Source organism: Lynx canadensis, chromosome B4 (genome assembly GCF_007474595.2).
Source record: "Lynx canadensis isolate LIC74 chromosome B4, mLynCan4.pri.v2, whole genome shotgun sequence".
Classification (NCBI taxonomy): Eukaryota; Metazoa; Chordata; class Mammalia; order Carnivora; family Felidae; genus Lynx; species Lynx canadensis.
This window is the reverse complement of record NC_044309.1, coordinates 130,842,309-130,864,179: the sequence shown is the minus strand read 5'-3', so window position 1 is coordinate 130,864,179 and position 21,871 is coordinate 130,842,309. Positions and strand designations below refer to the sequence as shown.

Below are 21,871 nucleotides of genomic sequence, written 5' to 3'. Positions count from 1 at the left end.
GAGAGTGGCTGAGAATTTAATACTTGCAAACAGCACAAACCGTAGATGTGGGTGGTGAGTGACCCCGTGTCTCTGGGGATGGGAGACGAGACGTGGGTCAGATGTCTCAGCGGCAGCCGTAGGCACCCTGCAGGTGCACCTGGGAAGTGGCTCCCTTCAGCCCCAGGGCAGCCCTAAGAGGTAGGCGTCTTGCCATCTTACGCATGGCGACAGACCCAGAGAGGTCAGCCCGGCGAGGCTCACACGGAGGCCAAGCGGCCGAGCCAGGATCTGAACCCGAGCCCTGCTGTGTGCACGAATCCCTCGGACCCGGGGTGTTGTTCTGCTCCCGGAGGCCTGTGAGGGCCAGGCTGGCGCTCGCTGCCCTGGGTTGAGCGCTAGAACCACCTGGAGAGCTTGCCGGCGGGCCCCACCCTCTGCCCAGGGTGGAGTCGGCCGGGCGGAGGGAGTCACCCCACCCCCGAGAACCGGGAGGCAGCAGAGAGAGCAGGTGGAAGGGGCTGAAGAGCCAGGTCACAGGTCCTGCGCTCCGGGCCAGAATCCCAGGAGCCAGCGAGCGGCAGAGGGTGGTGGCGGCTCACGGGGTTCCTCGACAGGTGCTCCGGCGGTCCTCACCGTACGTCTATCTACCTGCTGCAGGCAGGATTCCACCCTGCTCGGTCAGGGGATGGGGGTCAGGCGGCTCACTCACAAGCGGAGACAAGGAAGGGACGAGGGAGCGTGAAAACCCGGCAGCCTTGCAGAACACCCGCGGGCCTCCTGACGGGTCTGCCTGGGAACCGCCACGCTTTCGAGTGAGTCGAGACACATTCTCTTTAAAAGGGGTTAATCACGCCTTGATCGGTGACTCTCCGCGAGCTGCTGGAAGCCTGGGGAGGATGCCCAAGTTTGGGGGTGGGGAATGCTCTGGAACTCATCTGCTTCCAGCACTTCGATTTCAGCTGAGGGGACCAAGGAGGCCACGGAGAAGGGACGGACCCACAGCCTCAGCCGGTAACGGGCAGAGGCTGGCAACGCTCAGCCACCTGCCTCGGCGGCCCGCTTCGCAGAGCAGCAGGACGACTCCGGACCCTAGCAGTGGTTATGCTGGCCTGGAGCCCGGGTGAGGGGGCCTGGAGCCCGGGTGAGGGGGCCCAGACCCAACGCGACCTTTTCACCCCCACGGGGAAGACTGCTGGACGGTGAGGACAGACCCACTTCCCCGACAGGTTCCACCCCCTCAGAAGCCTGCCCTGGGCACGTGGCACCAGGGTCAGGGACAAACAGATCACAGGGGCACTTAGCTTCACAAATCCGAGGACGGCTCAGTGGGAAGCCTTCCCACTAAGGCAGATGCCCCCGACTTGGCTCTGAAGTCTCCTCCTGAGGGAAGCCAGCTCTCAGCTGCCTGCCCCCTTCCAGCGTCCAAGCTCTGGGCCACAGAGGAACTGCCTCCCAAGCCGGGGCCGCAGAGTCACTCCCGCAGTGCTGGGTTCCTGGGACCGCCAAGCGGAGACAGGACGGCCCCTGACAGCCCAGGCTGGAGCGTGGCCTGGTTCTCGGGGCTCACTCTCCGCTGTGCCGGGCTTTGCCCGTCAGCCGGCGGCGCTGGGTCTTGCTCGTACGGGTGGCACTCGGGGGCTTCTTGGTGGAGTCTTGGGCCCGTCGGGGATGTTTCCTCTTGCCCTTTTTGCGACTGTGTGCATGCAGCGAAGCCGTGAGAGCGGAGATCCTGTAGGAGGGTGCAAGGCTGGTGAGGCTGGGAACAAGGCATGGGTGGAGGCTGGGTGGCGGGGTGACTGATTGCCCGGCTCACGGAGGACGTCGGAACAGGCCTTGAGTGCCGGGAGAACCACATCCATGCCAAAGGCAGCCGGCTCTGACCCCAGAGGCCCTGCCAGCTCCTCAGCTCATGAAAAGGCCTTTACCCCAGGCACCGAAGGCACCCAGGGCTGGCCATTCTCAAGGAGTGGAGGTGGGGGACAGTAAGGAGGGAGGGACTCCTCAACAGGCAAAGCAGAGCGGCTGCTCCAGGCTCCACACCTGCCCCGTGCCACCCGCCACAGGCCAGCGAGAGGCGACTCCAAAGGCCCGGCCGCCACTGTCAGCCATGAGGGAGCAGTGTCATAGGGGAGGACAGGCCAGGGCTCACCGCTGGGACAGGAGGGGATCTCTGGACTTCCTGGGTAAGGCTCTGGTCAGCTTCTCCGTGGATGACGCCTCTTCCTCGGACCCGTGCCCGGCCGCTTGCTAAAGAAGCACAGGACAAGGACTGTCACACAGAGTGGCAGGTCGGGAAGCCTGACCCCGAGCAGTCACGGCTATGTCACGTGAGGGCATGGCCTGCCGCTTCGAGGCCTGGCTCGGGGGCTCGGAGAAGGCCGTGGGTGGAAAGGCCACGTGCGCCCCCAAAGCGGGGATCACACGGGGAAGAGCTGTGTTTCAGAGCCTCTCCCCCAGTTTTCGAGTTCTTTCACCTGTGAATGTCTGACCGTCCACCGTAAGCGGAGGCCGGGAGGACCGTGCGGAAGAATGAGCACAAAACAGAAGGTGAGGGCGAGACCACTAAGGGCGTGACAAGGCAGCAGCTCAGGACTTAAGGACACGTGAACCCGTGACAGGAAGTGTGGTTTGCCTCGTAACCATGTACGTACAGGTATTTCCGTGAAAGGCCCACACAGCCAGGCAGACACAACTTCAGCCGGAAACAAACGTTTCAGATGACACTTAACTGGGAGGCTTTTTGATGTTTTCAATGACGTTCTGCTCTCTTTCCTTTTAATTGTTCACTTGTGTTTATTTGTCGAGAGCTGAGGCCGGTTCGCCCGCGTAGCATTTCCTTGTCACTTCCCAAGCCTCTCCCTTCGCTCACACCCCCAGCAGTCGGTGCCCCCGCCCCCGAGGCGAACAGCTTGTGACACCAACGGAAGCGGAACACAACACGCTGCCGCTTCGTCCAAAAGCAGCGTTTTCAGTCCGCCCTTTAGTGACGGCTCGGTGGGTCATTAGTCAAGGCGCGCTGAGTGCTTTTAAAAGGGGGGGATCCTTTTTTTTTTTTTTTTTTTTTTACTGTTGGTTGCAACCTGCTAACACCTCCCAGCTCAAAGCCTGACAATTTCCGTGTGACTGCTACCGTGCAGCGGAGTGACCACAATAAACGGCGATCTTAGGTGCTTCTCTCGGATTAACCGCTTTTACGCTCACGGCAACCGCCACGAGACAGGCGCTATCACCAGTGACCCCCCCCCCCCTTACTGGGGCAGAAAGGAAAGCTGGCAAGGCAGACACCTGCCCACGCCCCCACAGCCGTTCAGGCATGGAACTGGCTTCTGGAAGCCCCAGGGTCAGGGATTTGGCCCGGGCTCTAACGAGCGCCCAGCAGGGAGAGAGCCCCCGGCATTGCAATCCCCAGGACGTGGGCCAGCACTCAGCAACCCCGACAAGCCAGTCTGCATCTGGGCCCCTTCCCTCCTGGGGCCGGAAGGTACACCCACCTCGGGTGGGGGCAGTCCAAGCAGGCGGGCCCCCGAGAGGTCCAGGTCGCTGATGGTGGTCACGGTGACCGTGTGGTTGGGATGGTCATACTGCACCGACTCTGTCTTTGCTGTCACCAACTTGTCCAGTTCGTCTGCCTCCTCTGCGCAAGGTGGGCAAAGAAGCGGGTCGCAGCCTCATAGCACAAGTGACCAGATTCTAACCCCCCTCCCAGCCCTGGAGCACAGCGGCCCCCGCTACTCTATGGGAGAGTGTCCAGGGAAGTCTCCGGCTCCAGAGCCTGGCCTGTGGACAAACGTAAGTGATTCAACTCCTCCCTTGATGCTCCAGGGGGACCTCACACCATCTGGTTCTCATCTAGGACAAACCCGATGTGACCCCAGCAGCTGCTGCTGCCCATTCCCTCTACCCCTAGTCCCTCCAGGCCTCAGAAACTGGGCTTTCTGCTAAGGAATCGCTTTCCCAAGACGTCTGTCCTCCTCGTCTCTGATCCACTCACGTTTAGACGTCCCTGAACACCACCCGTGACCCCCAGGTCACCACCAAGACGCCTAGAGCTAGGGCAGTTGGCTTCTGTGCAGCCCCCACACCTCTCCCCTTTCACCCACCAAGGGATTAAAAAAAAAAAAAAAAAAAAGCCTAGGCCTGTTAGCTGTTCTCCAGGTCCGGGCAAAAGCTGGGACTTACCCAGAGCCTCCTCTCTCTCTGCCAGCAGCTTCAAGTACTCCTGATGGCGCTAAAGCCAAAAGGGAAGGGAACACAGTGAGTATGGCCTCTCCGGCCAACCCCAGGCAAGAGCACTGCTCACCTCCAGGGTGAGTGAGACCATGTGTGGCTCGGGATGAAACGCTAGGAGATTCCATCCTAAACCTTCTCCAGACCTGGGCCCACCGTGATTCTACCTGTACAAACTCCTCCCCAGGCCTGCCCACACCTCCCCTCATTCCTGCAGATACCCCTATTAAGGCTAACCAAGGCTGTAAATCCCTTGGGAGTCACATATAGATATATATATATATATAGATAGATAGATAGATAGATAGATATTCAGATACATATATATTCAAATATATATACATGCAGATACATACATATATTCAGATATATATATATATATACACATACATACACACACACACACTCTCTCTGTCTCCCTAGTCCCCTTCCTCCCCCCTGTACCTCCTCCCGGAGTTTCTTCTGCTCCTCCTTGAGCCGATGCTTGATCTCCTCAATGGCTGCCTTCTTCCGCTCTACCTTCCGCTTATGGAAGCCGGTCAGGTACTCCCTACAGGAAAGAGGCAAGGGAGAGTCAGGAGGGGACACAAGGAAAGGAAGGCTCACTCCAGGGAGAGAAAAACCATTACTTCTGTACTGCTCCGAAAATTAACACGGGTTTAATTCACGTATTCCTCACAACAACTTGTAAGTAGGTACCAATTCCCAGTTTACAATTGGGGACACTGAGGCACAGAGAGGCTAGGTCACTTGCGAAAGGTCATAGAGAGTGTAAGTTTAGGAAGAAGAGGGAGATGCTGCCTGTTTCCACCCACCACCCTCCAAGGCTCTCGACTTCAAGCAACAGGGCCAGTGGGGGCCCTTCTACATTGCCAAATTCCACTACCCAGGGGATTAAGCCATTTCTAGGAAGGCCACTTTTAATTTTTTTTTTTAACGTTTATTCATTTTTGAGAGAGACAGAGTGTGAATGGGGGAAGGGCAGAGAAAGAGGGAGACACAGAATCCGAAGCAGGCTCCAGGCTCGAGCTGTCGGCCCAGAGCCTGACATGGGGCTCAAACTCACGAACCGTGAGCTGAAGTCGGACACTTAACCGACTGAGCCACCCAGGCGCCCCCTTAGCAAGGCCACTTTTAAGGCCACCCTCATCCAGACATCTGCAAACTTTCCACCCGACTGGCACATTCGCCCAGGACACCTGCCCCCTGGACCCAACCGTAGGGCCTGTTGACGCCACCCTGTGTATCCTGACGATGCTCAAGCATTCCCCTCTCCTATCTGATCTTGGCTCCTTGTCATCTCTCTAGTGCTGGCTGCACCATCCCCAAACGTTCCGGGACCCAACACTAGGTTTTTCGCTGACCCGCTACCATATGCCAAAGTGACACTCTGAATGGATAGCATCTGATGGACTGGACGCTGAGACTCAGGGGTCCAACTCAGGGGTCCTGCGATCGGGCTGGCACACACACCGAAGGAGCTCAGCACACGTCTTGACGAGTGAATACGTGAACTTGAGCCACTCTCATCTCATTCACTCATCACTCATCACCAACAGCTGGGTCTACCGCGTGTGGGGCGGCTGGGCTGGGCTAGGGAGGTCGAAGCCACCGCTAAGAGCTGAGCCGCCAGCTCCCAGCTGAAGCGCACACAGCAGGAGCAAGGTGCAAAGTGAGCAACGAGAGGGCGGGGCGGGCGGTTCCATTCCCCACGCTGGGGGCCGGCAGCGGCCGCTTCCATTCCGCAGTGGGGGTTGGTGTCGAAAGGGGTGGGGGGGGAGGCAACGGGCCACGCCAAGAGGGAGGGGCCGGAAGGGACCTCTGCGGGAGTGGAAGCCGCCCGGGCCAGGCCGTGGCCTTGGCCGGCAGCCCGAAGGAGATCCGCTCCAGGCTTGGCACTCACCGCCGCTTTTCTTCGTCGAAGCTGAGAACGAGCCTCGGCCTCCGGTCGTTGCCATCTCGCTTCTTCTTCTTGTTGCGGCCCATAGCGGTGAGGCCTCCGGCAGCGCGCCGCCCGCACGCCTAAGACACTTCCGGGTGTACCGTTTTTACCCTCTCGGGCGCGCCGCGCACTTAGGCTCCGTCGTTCCGTTCCTCAGGCCCCGCCTTTTAAAGGGGCCGCGGGGCCGGCCTCCCTAGCCCTGCGTTTTGGGTGTTCCCCCTCCGTGATTCCTAACCCCAATCGGTCTCGTAGACTAGCAACAGTGAAAGCGAGGTTCCAGAGCCTAGCACGGTGGCTGGCGTGCAGTAGGTGCTCAGTACGGAGATATTAGTAAACGGGCCAAATATTTCTGATCCTACTTTTGATTCTCATGTCAACTCGTTGGTGGTCTCCCAAGAGCACACTTCTGGGGCCAAACTATCTGGATTAGAACCCTGGTAGTCCACGTACAGCTGTGGTTCTGGACCAATTGCCTTTGCTTTGCCCCGGTTGGCCTATTTGTAAAATGGGGATAATTATAGTGACTTTGTAGGGTTATTGCAAGGCAGTGGTTTTCCAACTTTGGCTTGCGTCAGAATCCCCCAGAGGACTTGCTGAAACACAAATGGCTTTGCACCCGCTTTGAGTTCCTGATTCAGCCGGTCTAGAATGAGCCCCATAATCTGCATCGCTAACACGTTCTCAGGGGTTGCTGGTCCACGGACCACACTTTGAGAACCACGATTCTGAGGAAAGGTGAGTTATGTCACAGTGCGTGTAAGTAAGACATGCCTCGCACGTGTTTGCGACACAAGCCGTCTCCCCTGTCTGTGTGTCAGTTTCCCGGAGCGTGCCATGGGGGTGTAACAGCACATCCTCTACTGAAAATGAGGGCACGCATGTGAAGGCATTCAGTAGAACACCACCTGCAGGGGCATTTTAGTAACTAGGATTGTATGCCTGAATCCCCTATCTCAGTTCATCTGTGCTGGGTGCCGCAGACAAGCTGCTACCCTTGCTTGTAAAGACTGGCCAGTCTGGCAGGGTCACAGTGCCGGGTCACAGTGCAGGGAGAAGCACAAGAGGCTGCAGGAGGTCAGTGTTGGCTCCTCCAGTGCAGAGGGCTTCTCAGAGGAGGTGACCCCAGAACTAGCTGAGAGTAGGGACAGCGGAGGAATAAAAGGCCCTTAAGACTCCGCCCCCTTCTCCTTTGACAAGTAACGGGAGCCCAGAGAGCAAGTAAACACACGTGCATTGAGTGCCTACTGTGTGCCAGGCACACGGAGAAGAGACGTGTCCTTTCAGCAGACGCAACGTGTCCAAGGTTACAGGGCTACTCTGTGTCCAAGCTGGGACTTGAACCTGAGTCTGTGGCCTCGTGGTCCAGCTCCCTGGGCCACTGGCCTGAGGGATCCCTCCCCCAGGAGCTCACGTGCCCGCTCTGGAGGGCAAGATGCGGACCCTGACCGTGGGTTTTGGAAGGAGCCGGACACACAGTGGATACCTCTCTCTGTGAATGTCGAACCCATTTCACAAGGGGGCTCTGCCTGAGGGGTTCCATGCTGGGTGCTGAGAGGAAGTTATCCTCGAACCCTGGGCACAGCAGGGGACTGCCCCAATGGTGGGGCTTCAGGGTGATGAACACTTGCCCTTCTGACTTTTTGCCCCTCAGTGGCCACACCCTAATAACACCCCTGGTACCCTACCTCTGGGTAGAAGCATTGCCCTGGCTCGGGTGATGCCCCCAGCGATGCTGGGCTTCCTCCTGGATCCCCGGCACTGGGTCTCAGGGCTGCTGCCTGCTGTTTACCAGGTTCCGCTGCCCCAAGCAGACTGGCTATAGATGAAAAGTGCCGCAGGACTTGATAAATCATAAACTTCCCTGGGCTCCTTCCCTCTCCACCGTCCACCCGTTCAGTCTTCCTCTGTGCTGAGGAATGTTCTCGGGGCCTCCCGTGGATTATCTCAGTTGACCTTCCCAACCTCCCTGTGACTTGTGTATAAGTAATACATGCCTCGCACGCTGCTCTCGCCCCTATTATACGGAAACGGAAGCTCAGGCAGGGGAAGTGCCTTGACCAAAGTGTCTCAAGTAGTAAGTGGGGTACAGAGCCATTCCCTGACTTCTGTCCTCCCCGAACTTCCAGCCTGACACAGAGACGGGGACCGAGGAAGGGGTCAGCTGCTTCTGCAGGACCTTGTGTGGGGAGCTCTGGGTGGTTGGCTCTCCAGCCCTTGCTGCCTGCCTGCCCCTGCGGAGCTCTGGGAGACCTCGGGTCCAGAAGCTTCCAGTGCAGAGCGAAGCCTGCCACCTCAGGCAGGCACCGTTACTCCACACTTCCCAGGGCATTTCAGGTCCCCTTGCCCCAGGAGAGGAGACAAGGGCCTAGTACCCCACCCAGACTCCAAAACTTGAGAGTCCTTTATGGCAGCTCATGGTCTAAAACACCTACCCCTCTTTGGATGGGTTTCTCTTTTGAAATCATTTTTATGGTTACTGAGCACCTACTGGGTGCCGGGCACCATGCATTTCTCTACATTATTTCAGCTAATCTTTGCAACAATCCCACAGGGTGGATACGAGTATTTTTCCAATTCGGTGATGAAGCAACCGAGGTTCAGAGAGGTCTAGCAACCGGTCCTAGGACACACAGTGATGGAACTGGGGTTTGAACACAGGTGTGTTTGACTCTGAACCCAGTTTCCTTCCTCCAATCCCAGTGGTTTCATTCCCTATCTGCCCCAGGGCTTTCCTCTGCCCCGTTGTAGTGCCTCCCAGACCTGGTGTATTGTGGGTGTTCAGCCCGCCTAAGGGAGCATCAGTGGGGCTGAACCCCGAGGCCCGGGAAAAGACAGTCCAAGAGACACTTTCTCCGTTGCCCAGCAGAGGGCGCCCCACCACAGCCAGACTTCCAAAGCCGTTTCCCTTCAGGCGGCCACTCGGGTGCCCCAGGAGAGCCTGGAGATGGGGTGTGGCTCATGGCAGACCCCAGCGTGTGCACTCCATCCTCCTGGGGCCGTCTTACAGGGATGTTCTCCCTAGGGGACCCACTGAGATGGGAATTAGCCACCCAAAAGGGCTCAGGTGCAAATACTGACTCCCATTTTACAGATAGGGAAACTAAGTCTCGGGGTGGAAAAGTGCCACTGTGAGTCCCACACCCAGCGCTGCCCGGAGAATGAAATTTGCCAGCCTTTCCCCCCACCTACCACCCCCCCCCCCCACTGCCCCGCATACACACACAGCTCAGGAGATAGTGCCCTAGGGTTTGAGGGGAGCCCACACCGAGGTTCTGAGCCTGAGTCATCCAAAACATTGGCTCGGTTCTGGGGGCTGTTTCTCAGGGAGGTAGGGGCCTGCAGCAGGGAGCAGGAAGGAAGAGGTGCTGGGAAATGGTCGGTCTGCAGGGTGGCCCGGCCACCAGCTCAGATCCCGTCACTTGTGACAAGTAAGTGTGATGGGCTGGGTTAAACACCGCCCTCTGGGGTGACAGAGCCTGGAGGGTCTTGAAGACTGTCCTCTTTGGAAGCCAGGAGGAGAGACACATGGACACCTCATCTCAGGCCGAGTGAGTTCCCTGAATTCCTCTGCCCTGCAGGAGGCCTCTGGGGGCCTAGAGGCTAAGCTGCAAGTCTGCTAGGTTCTCCGCGGGGGTGGGGGTGCTGGCATGGTCCCCTCACACCCCAGTTCCTCCTCTACAGAAACAGGCCAGCAGGGGCTGCCTGGCTGGCTCAGTCTGAAGAGCATGTGACTCTTGATCTCAGGGTCATGAGTTTAAGTCTCACATTGGGGGTAGCGATTACTAAAAATAAATAAACTTAGGAAAAAGAGAAGAAAAGAAAAAAAAAAAGGCCAAGGTCCGTTGCCCAAGCCCATCTTTCCCAGAGTCGGGATGAGGGTCCTGCCCCAGGGCCACGGAACCAGAAGTTTCCAGACTAGCACCCTGGCTGCCCTTACACTCCAGCATTGGGGTATGTGGCCTGGGCCCCACAAAGCTGGGATGCCTGGGGAGCCCCACAGGGCTCAGCTGGGCCCGGTGAAGGCCAAGGGGTCCTGTCGTCATGCAGAAGCACTTTCCTCCCCTTCAAATTCGGGTAAGAATGTCTCGCGAGGTAGTGCAGCAGGGACGGGAAACTGCTCCCCACCTTGTGCCAGGCATTAAACTTGTCCTGCTTCACACATCATTTCATCTTCCGGACAGCCCTCCGATAGGCTCAGAGAGGTCAGTTAACATGCACGAGGCCACACAGCTCGTAGCCCCACACTCTGAACCAGATCTCTTTCTGGCCCATGAAAGCCAATGAGGGGAGCCTCAGGGATTGTTCCCTCCCCCTCCCCCTGTGCCATCAGATAACCATGGCACGGATCGGTCTGTCCAAGCCTCTTTCCCCCTGGTTTCATTTATTCGGCATCTTTTGAGCACCTACTGTGTGCTGGGGCTCACTGGGTTGGGAGCTGTTTGAGGATTGTGACTGGGTTTCACTTAGCAGACACCAGTCCCCTCCGATGCACTGAGTTCCCTGTTTGGCCCTGGGGACCCAGGGGAAGATGTCCCTGGCACTTAAGAGGTGTGCACCGAGGAGGTGAATGGAATCGAAGAAAGGAGCGGAGCCTGGGGGAATTGGTGGCAACCCTCTTTCCTGCACCCTCCTCCCTCCACACACACACACACACACACACACACACACGGGGACACGAGGCTGGGCTAGGGAGAGGACAGGCAGCTGCCTTTATTAGGGGCCATGAGCCGGCTGGCTTCAGTCAAAGGCCATGCACTTGATCTTGAAGTCGCCATCGGCTGCCAGGTAGTTGATGGCCTCCAGGTTGAGGCGGTTGGGGAACTTGAATGTGTGTCCATCTGGCAGCTTGACGGTCAGGTCGGCCTGGTCGAAGGAGATGCACACCTGGCGGGGCAGAGAAGGGCAGTGAGTGGGGTGGAGCCCCGGCTGGGCAGTCATAGCCGGCAGGTCCTGGGCCCTCGGAGAGCTCCTTCCTCAAGGAGCCCTAACAGCAGCCCCACTTCCTGGGCGGGGCTGCTGAGGCTGGGAGAGGGGCTGGCGCTCAGCTCATTGGCCATCAGGCAGCAAGTGAGGGGAGGGAGGGGACTGGGGCAGAGGAGGGAGGGGACTGGGGCAGAGGAGGGAGGGGAGGGTGGGACCTAGGTGTTTAGCCAGTATACCCAGCTCCGCCCCAGCCCACTGCCCCCAGGCCCCAGCCCACCTCTGCGACCGTCCCAGGCTGGAAGGGGAAGGCGGACTCGCGCTGCTCCGCGCCCCAGGCCCCGGCGTCCTTGCTATTGCACACGATGGTGTTGACGTCTCCGTGCGCTTCAAAGCGAGGGTTGAAGTGCAGGCACAGGTTGTCCTTGTCTTTGCCCAGGTTCAGCACGAAGCTGGGGGGGAGCAGGGGGCATTGAGGCCTTCTCGGCCAGCAGCAGCCCCCTCAGACTGACCAGTCGGTGCCACTCAGTGCACCATCACTGAGCGGGGAGGCAAGACACCAGGACTCTAGTTCTGGCCCTGCCACGTCCTTGCCGTGTGACCTTGAGCAAGTCCCTGGCCTTCTGTGGATTTCAGTCTCCTCATCTGCACAATGGGGGGCAGTACAAGAAGGATCGCTAAGGGTCTTGCTGCACTGACGGCCAAGACTCTCGCTCACCGACGTTAGTGTCCCTTTGGTCAAGGATGGGGACTCCTTCCAGAAGGTGACCTCTGGGAGGGCAAGTGTCCTGTCTGGTATATCTCTGCACTCCCGGTGCCCAGCATGACGACACACAGTAGGTGCTCAATAACGATGGCGCAAATAAACACATAATAACAATAACCGGGTTCATGGGTTCCAGCCCCGCATCAGGTTCCGTGCTGACAGTGCAGAGCCTGCTTGAGATTCTCTCTCTCCCTCTCTCTCTCTCTCCTCCTCCCCACCCCCACCCCGCTTGCATATACTGTTTCTCTCTCTCAAAATAAATAAACTTAAAAAAAATAATAATAGCAATAATACATTTGCTGAGTGGAGACAATAGCAACACCACCGGGGGTGGGGGGTGGGGGGTGGGGGTAAGAATGAAATGGACAATGCACGTGAAATGTACGGCTCTTTCTAACGTCCGCTGGTCACCACCAGCATCCCCGAGAAAGAGAGAGATCCAGCCTCTCACCTCCTCCACACCACCACCTGCCCCCTCCGTGATAGGGTAAGACTGAAGCTCCGGCGGTTGGAGGACTGGTCCAAGGTCACATGGCTGCTGAGAAACTAGGCAGCTGGCCTCGTGAATGAAGGAAGGAAGGAAGGACCGAAGGGACGAAAGGTTGAGTGAGTGAAGAGCGCGGGAAAGAAGGACCTCCGAGGGCCAAGGGCGGGGCGACACCCCCTCGTTCCCTCTCCCGGGCCCCCCCACCCCCACCCGCGGCCTTGGCTCGCGCGCACAGTGGGGGCAGGGCCAGCCAAGGTAGATGACGAGGCCGCAGCTGGTTTAGTTTAAGAGGCTCCGGCAGGGAGGGAAGGGGGCGAGTATACAGGGGGCGTCCAGACCCCGCGGAGGAAGTGACTCACTCAGAAAACGCCACCGCCGACAACCCCCCTAGCAGCCGGAGGGAGGGGCGGGGCCTGGCCGGCCACGCCCATGCCAGACGCGGGGCCGGACCCTCGGGCTCCAAGCCGCCTGCCCCCGCCCCCCATCCGCACCCCCTCACCTCTTGGCTTCGGGGGCCACCTCGCCCCGCACTCTGAGGCACTCGCCAGGTTTGAGATTCAGGTTGCTGGCGACCAGACCCTGCAAAGACGAGACCACAACCAGCCGGGTTAGAGGACGCAGTGCCCGGGGGTGGGGCGGCGGGGTGGGGTCGTCCCCGCCCGGGATCCTCTGACCCCGCCTGCGGAAAGCCTGGGGGAATCGGTAGCAAGTTCTAGACTCTTTCTCTGTGTGGTCCTGGGCAAGTGCCTGCTCCCAACCGGGTCCTTTTCCTATCTGTAACACGACTGAGGTCGTAGAAGCCAAGATCTGAAGTTTTTGCGGTTCGGCTTGAGGATTTTGGATTCAGAGTGGCTATGCTCCATCCCTTGGTTTAATAGATGGAGAGAATCTGAGTCGGAGTGAGTGACACTACGATTTGGTGGCAAAGGAAGGGGGATGGAGAGGTCCGCCCTTCGGTTGGAAAGGAAACAGCCCGGGGCTGGGCGATCCCCCACCATCCCCTTCTAGCCCCTCGGTGCAGAGAGGGGCAGGGGCTGGAGAAGAGACCCCTAAGGGGCGCAGCCAGGCCCCTCTGCAGAAGGGAGAGTGGCGCACCGGCCGGAGTCAGCAGCCTGGCTGGTTCAGCACAGCAAGATTGAGCGCACAACTTAACCGGCATGAGTGGTTCCTTCTGCCAGAACCGTGAACCCTTTCCCTCGGGGCCTGTGGAAGAGGCTTGCCTCCTTCTCTCTCCCTTAGCACCCACCTCCCAGCATGGGGAGTGGCGGGGAGGGTTACCCAGCCCCCACCCGACTAGCCTGGACAGAACCACCCTCCACCCACTAACCCAGGCAGGCGCCCTCCCGGGCAGCCTGTCTCAGATCCTGGCGACTTTGCAGAGCTCTCTGGAGCAGAGGATGACTCTGCCCTGGCCCAGCGACTGGGGACAGCTGCAGGAGGGGGAGGGGACAGGAGGCTCTTCGGGGTGGAGGAGGGGGAAAGGGACAGCGGCTCGGGCGTCCTTAAAGTGCCTCCCTACCCCACCAGTTGGCCACACCCTTCTCACTCCCACTTATCAGCGAGCTGCAAAATGTCAAACCTTGGCAGAAATAACTGTGCTGTCAGACCCTGGAGGAATTCAGGTAAGTCTGAAGCCAGAGAAGGCCTTTGGGGACCATGGCGCCCACCCCCATTTTACAGACGGGGCCACTGAGGCCCAGAAGAAAGAAGGCCCTTGTTCAAAGCCACACCCTGGGGACTAGAACCCAGATCATCTGCGCCTACTCTCCTCTGTCTGCCCCCACGCCATCCCTGGGCCTTGGAGCGGGGTCCCCGCACTCACGCAAGCCATGACTGAGGACAGGAGGATGTTCCTGCGGACTGCGGCACCAGCGGTCTCAGGACTCTAGGAGAGAGATGGGCCCCCGGGGCCGCTCCCACCCTTTTAACTGGACCAGACTCCGGTGAGTCCCGCCCCCCTGGGCGCCCAACCAATTGTAAGCCAGGACAGAGAAGGGGGCCCCACTGGAGGCGGAGTCAATGGAATTTTGAAGCCCTTCGGGAGCAGAGGTGACCAATCGGAGCGGTAAACCCCCTTCTCCTTTAACCACTCCCCCCGGGGTCCAGGCTCCACCTCCCATTCTCCTTCATCCCTCCCCACCCCCCACCCCAAAAATTGTGCTGTGGCAGGGACTGGGGGAAGCCAATGGAAAATAGTTTGAGGATGAGTTAGGCACGAGAGTTGGCGGGAAGAGGGCCTAGGGCCAGCAGGCCGAGCTCCGGGGGTAGCCAGAGAAGATGGCTGAGGGGATACAGGGTCCTTCAGGGAATTAGAATTGGGGTTCTTGAGGCTGCCCTGGCAGGGACCAGGGCGTGGCCGCGCTGCAAGGCCTCTGCAGAGAGCCCAGGACCATTAACCACAAGGCCCTGGCCCCACCCGGGCCTCCCCCGGAAGCAGGGATTGTGGCTGAAGTTCAGGCTTCTCGCTAGCGCTAAAGAAAGGCTGGGCCGGGTGCCAGGCCTGACGCTGCCTCCGGGGCTCAGGCCTCAGGCCTCAGGCCTCCTGAGGGGCCTGCTGGGGATCTTCCAAAAGCCCCTGCCTGACAGCCTCCGGCCTGAGAGTCAGGCCTGGGAGGGGGCCCGGGATGGGCCGAGCCGTGAAGGGTTGGGGTCCCCCCTCTGAACATCCCCCTCTTCTGCTCTCTTCCCATCTGTCTCTCCAAGGCTAGGCACTGCCTTTTCTTTCTCTAGTCATTTAGCAGATATTTTATTGAGCATCTACTATGCGCTGGCCTGTGAGGAGTCAAAGGTGAACTCCATCCAGCCCCTGCTTTCAGGTAGCACACTGCTGGGGCCGGACCTGGCCATGAACCTGAGTAAGTAGCATGTTGCTGGCTCTAAGGGGAGTCATGAACAAGCACCGTGGTGCCGAGGAGACTGTCCAGAGTGTGAAGAAGGTGGGTTTTGAAGGACGGATGAAGAAGGAGGGCCTGGCTTTCCAGCGTGAGCAAAGGCGCAGACCGGAACAGTGAACATCTGGGCATGGCTGGAGTTTGGGGTATGTTGGGGAAAGATGGGGCATGGGGCCGGGAGGCCAACAGTACGTGGATCATGAAGGGCCTCTTTAAGGGGCTTGGCCATTGTTTTAACTGAGGGTGCTGGGGAGCCATAGAAGGTTATAGGGAAGGTGAGTATTGAGGACAGACACGAGTTACAGGGAAGATCGCTGCAGCAAGAGTTGAGGGTGGATTGGAGGGGTGCTCACCTCATACCCAGGAGCCAGGAGGAGAGAGGGGGATGGGAAGCACTAGGCAAGGTGGGGCACTTGCTCGGAGAGTTGTCCTTGGGACCTCCTTCTCCGCATTGCCATCTCCCTTCTGAAATTGCCAGCACCGAAGATGTGGACCAGGAGGGACTCACATCTGGAGGCCAGGCCCTCCGCTGCCCCCCCCCTCCACCCCACCTTCCTCCGGATGACTGAAGCCCACCCCTGGCACAGGAGGAGTGGGAAGGGGGGGCTCATTGGTCCTCGACGCAGGCCGCCCCCTGTCTGAGCCCATCACCCCTCGGAGACCAAGCCTCCGAAACCAACCACAGCTGTTTCAGTTTTTCCTCCAGGGCCTCTCCTAAACCTCAACGCAGGGAGGGGGTGGGCGGAGCGAGCCAGCTCCGAGGCCTTTCCTGTGTGCTTCCCCTCCAAGGGCCACGGACACCCTCCGCCTGATCGAGCAATAGGGGCATTGGAGGAGTCCTGGACCGAGGAGCAGAGGTGGTTCCGGCACAGTCCTTTCCTGGCTGCGTCGCGTGGGTCTGGCTGGCTGTCCCAGTCCAGCAGGTGGGCTCCCAGGGCATCAAGAGCTGCTTCCCCCGACTTGGAAGACAGGCCCAGCACCACGAAGCGTTTGCTGTTGGACGAGGGGCTGCTTTATTCTCCAGGGTCTGGCCAGCTGAGGGCTGGTAGAGAATCAGCATGGCGTGGGGAACAGGCCTCCAGAAAGGCCCCTCTGGGAGTCTGGGGAGTTGGAATCCGGTCCCAGCCCTGCCACGCCGTCCCCCAGGGCATCCTGGCAAATCAGTCTGCCCATCTGTAAACTGGGGAGGTGAAACCCTGCTCTCCTACACAAGGTTGCTACGGGGGGGAATTCATGTCTGTGGCACTAAATAGGTGATTCCCCCCCCCGACCCCTCCCCCCCGCAATCTCAGAAGGTTTTAGCTTCCCTCTTGTCTCTTTCTAGGCTGAGCTTACCTTTCTGGGGTCAACACCTCTGGGAAGTCTCCCTCTTACCCCCACCTGACCCCCAACAGTCCCTGCCTGCCTATGCTGGAGCAGGGAGTCTCTCCAGATTCCAGTGTCCCCTGTAACACGGGTCATGGTTTTCCCGGGTGGGGGCAGGGACCAGGTGCACTGTGTGTGCCGAGCTCCCGCCCAGTCCTCGGGGCCTCCTAGCGATGGCACCCACTTATCTGCCCGGCCCTGTGCCCGGCGCCTTGCTTTCATACATTATCTCATTTCATCTACACCTCCCCCCTGCCTGATGCTTGCCAGCTGGGATGTACCGCACAGGGAAGCCGCTCCGGGCCCTGAAATGAATGAAGCTGGCGACAGAATCGGGAGAAGGGAGGCGAGTCCTAATTTGGGGGCTGCCTGGCTGTGACTGCGGCCAAGGACCTTACCCTCGCGGAACCTGTTTCCAGGCCTGGAAAGTGGGAACGTTAGCATTCACTGACTGGCTGCAGGATTACAGAGGTGATGTGTGTCGGGGGGGCTCCACATTAGTTCTCTCTTCTGCACCCTCAAGGCCAAGGCTCCCCACCGGGGGGGGGGGGCTCTCCTTCTCCCTCACTGCTCTGCAGCAGAGGCAGTGAACTCTCTGGAATATTCCCCCATTCTAACAGGCAGCTCTACAGGCTGGACCTTGGCCGCTGCTGTTAGAAATGAGCTCAGCACCTCTGGACAGGGGACCCAGGCCAGCGCGGCCCTTCCCAGACTGCCGACTCCTGCCCTGTCCTGCCCGCTCCTGCCCTGCCCGTGTGAAGGCAGTCCCTCCTCTAGCCGGCAGTGGCAGGGAGGGCTGCCAGACGCATTGAAACACCATCCACACCCCTCAGCCAACCTGACTGGCCCAGCCTGGGGATGGTGGAGGTGACCAGAGCAGGCTCCGAAGTCCTAGAAGTCAGAGCAGGAGACGACCCCAGAGATTCTGCACCTGATCTGCTCCCTCAGAAGCCACCCAAAGAGACCGGCTACTTGGCCAAGGTCACACAGGGAGCTAGGGCTGAAGTGACTTCCGTCTATGGAGCCAAGGAAAGAACATGATCCCGGGATACCTGGACCTCAAAAAGTGATCTTTTCCGGGGCGCCTGGGTGGCTCAGTCGGTTGAGCGGCCGACTTCGGCTCAGGTCGTGATCTTGCGGGTTTGTGGGTTCGAGCCCCGCGTCGGGCTCTGGGCTGACGGCTCAGAGCCCGGAGCCTGCTTCGGGTTCGGTGTCTTTCGCTCTCAGCCCCTCCCCCACTTGTGCTCGGACTCTCTCTCTCAAAACTAAATAAATGTGAAAAACAAGTGATCGTTTCCTCCTGCTCCATGAAGGGTAGAAGGGACTGTGGCAGGGTGGGAGGATGCCCCCTAAGCTCAGGCACTCTCCCAGCCTCCACTTACCTTGCCCATCCGTCTTACCTCCCTGCCTTCGTCTGCTGCCCAGACAGCCACCTCCCCACACACAGTGGGCTTCTGTCACTTTTGCCTTCCCACCTGGTGTCTGTCCCCCTTCTGATTACAGGCCCTCACTCGTCTTTGGGGAACTACCTCTCCTCTCCCAGGAGGTCTGGGTGGGGTTGAGGCCCTGCCATTCATTAGCCCTCTAGGGCTCAGGCATGAGTCTTTATTTTTGTAACGTTTTCTTTTGCCATAATTATAGACTCGCAGGAAGCGGAGAGCTCTTTAAGAGCTTAGAAAATATTTGAGACCTGAAGAGAAGAAATGTATTGGCTCTGGAATGGTAAAACTGGAAAGCTGAAACGAATCAACGTTTACTGTATTCACGCTTCAAACCTGGTGGTGGTAAAAACAGAAACATTTGGAAACAATTTTCTTGGGTTGAATTTTCTTATTTCAAAAGTGTGTCCAAGTCTTCCTAGAGGTTGGTCACTCCTACCTTAGATCCCCATTGGCCAAATAATGTCTCAAACAAACATATAAAAATACTTTGGAAATGCATAGCAACCTCCCCACCCCGCCTATATTTAATGTGGGACTTAAGGGAAGGGGGCTCATTTTAATGTTTTCTAGAATATGCCTGGGGCCTGCGTATCAGGAGAGTTTTGGGTGGCAAGTAACAGAAAACTCGACAGAAATCATTCTAAAAACTATAAAAAAAAATGTTTATTAGAGAGAGAGAGAGAGAGAGAGAGAGCGAGCACAAGTGGGGGAGGGGCAGAGAGAGAGGGAGACACAGATTCCCAAGCGGGCTCCAGGCCCTGAGCTGTCCGCACAGAGTCCGACGCGGGGCTCGAACTCACAAACCGTGAGATCATGACCCGAGCTGAAGTCAGACGCTTAACTGACTGAGACACCCAGGTGCCCCATCAACAGAAATCATCTTAAAATTACGGGAAACTTTCACATCACAAAAATCTGGACCGAGGAGGTTTCCGTGGCAGCTGATTCAGTGGCTCGATGAAATCATCCAGGATCTGGGTTCTTGTATGATTGTGGAGCATGGCTGCGGAGACAGTCCTAGCTTTTCTGTGTGGCCATAATCCAGGACTAGTCCTTGCCCCTAGGAGAGGCCAGCTAAAGGATTTAGGGTGAACAGTGTTAACATCTGCAAAGTATTCTCAAGTGAATCAGTGCAAAATATATACAAAGGGCGATTGAGCAAATTGGTCAAATATCGACAACTGGGGATCCAGGTTCATTATCCCACTGCTGCACCTTTTCTGCTGTTTTGAAACTTCTCTAAACTAAAACTTGGGGAGTCGGGGCACCTGGGTGGCCCAGCACAGAGCCTGCTGGGGATTCGAGTCTGTCTCCCTCTCTCTCTGCCCCTCTCCTGCTCATGCCCTCTCTCTCTCTCTCAAAATAAACATTAAAAAAACCCACAAACATTTTTTTCTGAATTAAAAGTTGGGGAAGGGGCACCTGCTTGGCTCCAGTAAGCATCTGACTTCAGCTCAGGTCATGATCTCCTGGTTTGTGAGTTCGGGCCCCGCATCAGAGTCTCTGCTGTCAGCACAGAGCCTGCTTGGGATTCTCTGTTCCCCCCTCTCTCTCTCTGGCCCTCCCCAGCTTGTACTTCCTCTTTCTCAAAAAGAACGTTAAAAAAACAGTAAAAATAAAACTTGGGGGGTATGAGATAATAAGAAATGTATATTTGGTCTCTGACCCCAGTTCCTACCAGTGTTCCTAAGACCCTTGGGATTTCCTAAGTGACAAAAGAGCTGGGAACGTCTTTTGTTTTAATGTTTGGTCTTTGACTCAGGTGCCTGACACAGAGCTCCTAAATCCCTTGGAAGTTCCTGGCAGGCATACATCACCCTAACTCCATGGGGAGAGAAGTTCCTGCACTTGGGACCCCTCTGGACCTTGCCCTGTGCATCTCTCCATCCAGCCGTTCATCTGTATTTTTACATATCATTTATTATATAATAAACCAGTAAACATAAGTGTTTCCCTGAGTTTTGTGAGCTGTTACAGCATATGATTGGATCTGAGAAGGGGGCTTTGGGAACTTCCAATTTATAGCCAGTCGGTCAGAAGCTCAGGTGACACCCAGGACTTTCGAGTGGCATCTGATGGGGGGGGGGAGGGGAGGAGGAAGGCGGAGGTGAGGGGGAAAGGGAGTCTCATGGGACTGGACTCTTAACCTGTGGACCTGTGGAGACTTCACTAACTCTGGGTGGTGCCAGGATCGAATTCTAGGACACCCAGTTGTCCACAGAAGGCTACAGACTTCCTCGGTGCAGGAAAACCCATACATCTGGTGTCAGAAGTGTTCTGCGGGTAGAGGAAACAGCTTTCCCTTTTAGGTGGTGTCTGAGAAGTGGGATTTGCTAGAACCGCCCAGGCTCATGGAAACATGTGGTTTGGGAAGAGAAAGGAAGGGCAGGGATGAGGAACCTTCGGTTCCCGAGTAGCCGAGGCGCCACGTGGCAGCTGTGTGGTGCTGAGTTACTCATGGTAAAAGTTACCCACGGAATTTAGAGACGACTCCAATTCGCGGGGACTTGGTCTACTGGACATATAAGGAAATGGGGGAAAAGCCACACACAGGGACCATCCCTCGGTTGTGGTTCCTCTGAATGGCGAAAATGAAATCAACAGAGTGCTAGGCGGGAAGGTGATGCTAGGCCGAGCTCAGGTTTCAGTGAATCTGAGCTCCTGTCGCTGGCCTCACAGCCACCTCCAAAGGGAAACATCATGCAGTCACCAGAAAGTCCCTCTAAGGCCTCTGGTCACCAAGAAGGTAGTGGATGGGGGTGGAGGAGGGAGACAAAACCGGGAAACTATGGACACCAGAGAGTATAGTGGGAAGGAGTTGTTTCATTTCGTGGATTGGGGTCATCAGCTTCCTGAGATATTAACTGGGAATCCAGGTGAAGGGCATATGGATGTTTATGGTACTTTTCTTGCACTTTTTCTGTTGGTTTAAAACTTTTCTGGGGGTGCCTGGGTGGCTCAGTGGGTTAAGTGTCCGACTCTTGGTTTTGGCTCAGGTCATGATCTCCCTGTTCATGACATCAAACCCCGTGTGGGGCTCTGCATGGACAGCACGGAGCCTGCTTGGCATTCTCTCCCTCCCTCTTGCTCTGCCCCTCTTCTGCTTGTTCTCTCTCTCTCTCTCAATAAAGAAACATTAAACAACAAACTTTTTTTCTGAATTAAAAGTTGGGGAAGGGGCACCTGGCTGGCTCAGTTGGCAGAGCACGGGACTTTTGATCCGTTGTGAGTTTGAACCCCATGTTGGGTGTCGATTTCTTAAAAATACCATCTTTAGAGTAAAATTAAAATTGGGACGCTGGGTGGCTCAGTCAGTTGTGTCCAACTCTTGATTTCAGCTCAGGTCACGATCTCAGGGCTGGTGAGCTCGAGCCCCACATCAGGGTCTGTGCTGACAGTGTGGAGCCTGCTTGGGATTCTCTCTCTCTCCCTCTCTCTCTGCCCCTCCCCCTCTCGCTGTCTCTCTCTTTCTCTCTCTCAAAAATAAATAAAACAAACTTAAAAAAATAAAATTAAAAAGTTGGGGGAAACAGCCAGCCCCAAGTTCTTCCCACCTTTCTGCTCTGCCACCTGAAGTGGAGAAGTCTGTTGGGTGGGTCTCATGATCACAGAATGGCTGCCAACAACTTCCACACCCAAAGCCCAGAAGAGTGTTTCCCTCCTCCGGCCACGTTCTTCTTTTCAAAATATTTATTTTTGAGAGGGAGAGAGAGCATGAGCGGGGGAGGGGCAGAGAGAGAGGGAGACAGAGGATCTGAAGCAGGTTCTGAGCAGACAGCAGAGAGGTGGGCGTGGGGCTCGAGGACCCGGAGATCATGACCTGGGCCAAAGTCGGAAGCTTAACCGACT

At 57.3% G+C, this 21,871-nt stretch overlaps 2 protein-coding genes, 1 long non-coding RNA gene and 1 other non-coding gene across 11 annotated transcripts; 1 reads left to right on the top strand and 3 right to left on the bottom strand.

Moving 5' to 3' along the window:
* On the bottom strand, positions 1 to 6,262 carry NOL12 (nucleolar protein 12). 2 transcript variants are annotated; one of them, XM_030320570.1, is made up of 6 exons: positions 6,113 to 6,262; positions 4,654 to 4,759; positions 4,162 to 4,210; positions 3,474 to 3,616; positions 2,132 to 2,229; positions 1 to 1,711 (listed from the first exon to the last, which is right to left on the bottom strand). In XM_030320570.1, the coding sequence occupies exons 1-6, from the start codon at positions 6,193 to 6,195 to the stop codon at positions 1,546 to 1,548; spliced, it is 645 nt and encodes a 214-aa protein (XP_030176430.1). In that variant the 5' UTR covers positions 6,196 to 6,262; the 3' UTR covers positions 1 to 1,545. The 2 variants fall into 2 exon arrangements, with proteins under 2 accessions (XP_030176430.1, XP_030176431.1); XM_030320571.1 differs by lacking the exon at positions 6,113 to 6,262 and adding an exon at positions 5,574 to 5,654.
* LOC115519600 lies at positions 2,890 to 3,018 on the bottom strand. Its single transcript, XR_003970595.1, has one exon. It is a non-coding gene; the product is annotated as a small nucleolar RNA SNORA21 (small nucleolar RNA).
* Positions 3,611 to 19,968, top strand: LOC115517700. Of its 7 annotated transcripts, none has more exons than XR_003970043.1 (5): positions 3,611 to 3,771; positions 5,518 to 5,881; positions 14,005 to 14,267; positions 15,141 to 17,051; positions 19,785 to 19,968. It is a non-coding gene; the product is annotated as an uncharacterized LOC115517700 (long non-coding RNA). The 7 variants fall into 7 exon arrangements; XR_003970038.1 differs by lacking the exon at positions 19,785 to 19,968 and adding an exon at positions 17,201 to 17,459; XR_003970040.1 differs by lacking the exon at positions 19,785 to 19,968 and having other exon boundaries at positions 5,518 to 5,874; positions 15,141 to 17,459.
* On the bottom strand, positions 10,833 to 14,229 carry LGALS1 (galectin 1). Its single transcript, XM_030320572.1, has 4 exons — positions 14,147 to 14,229; positions 12,824 to 12,903; positions 11,352 to 11,523; positions 10,833 to 11,035 (listed from the first exon to the last, which is right to left on the bottom strand). The coding sequence occupies exons 1-4, from the start codon at positions 14,153 to 14,155 to the stop codon at positions 10,889 to 10,891; spliced, it is 408 nt and encodes a 135-aa protein (XP_030176432.1). The 5' UTR covers positions 14,156 to 14,229; the 3' UTR covers positions 10,833 to 10,888.
* Positions 19,969 to 21,871: the final 1,903 nt, after the last annotated feature.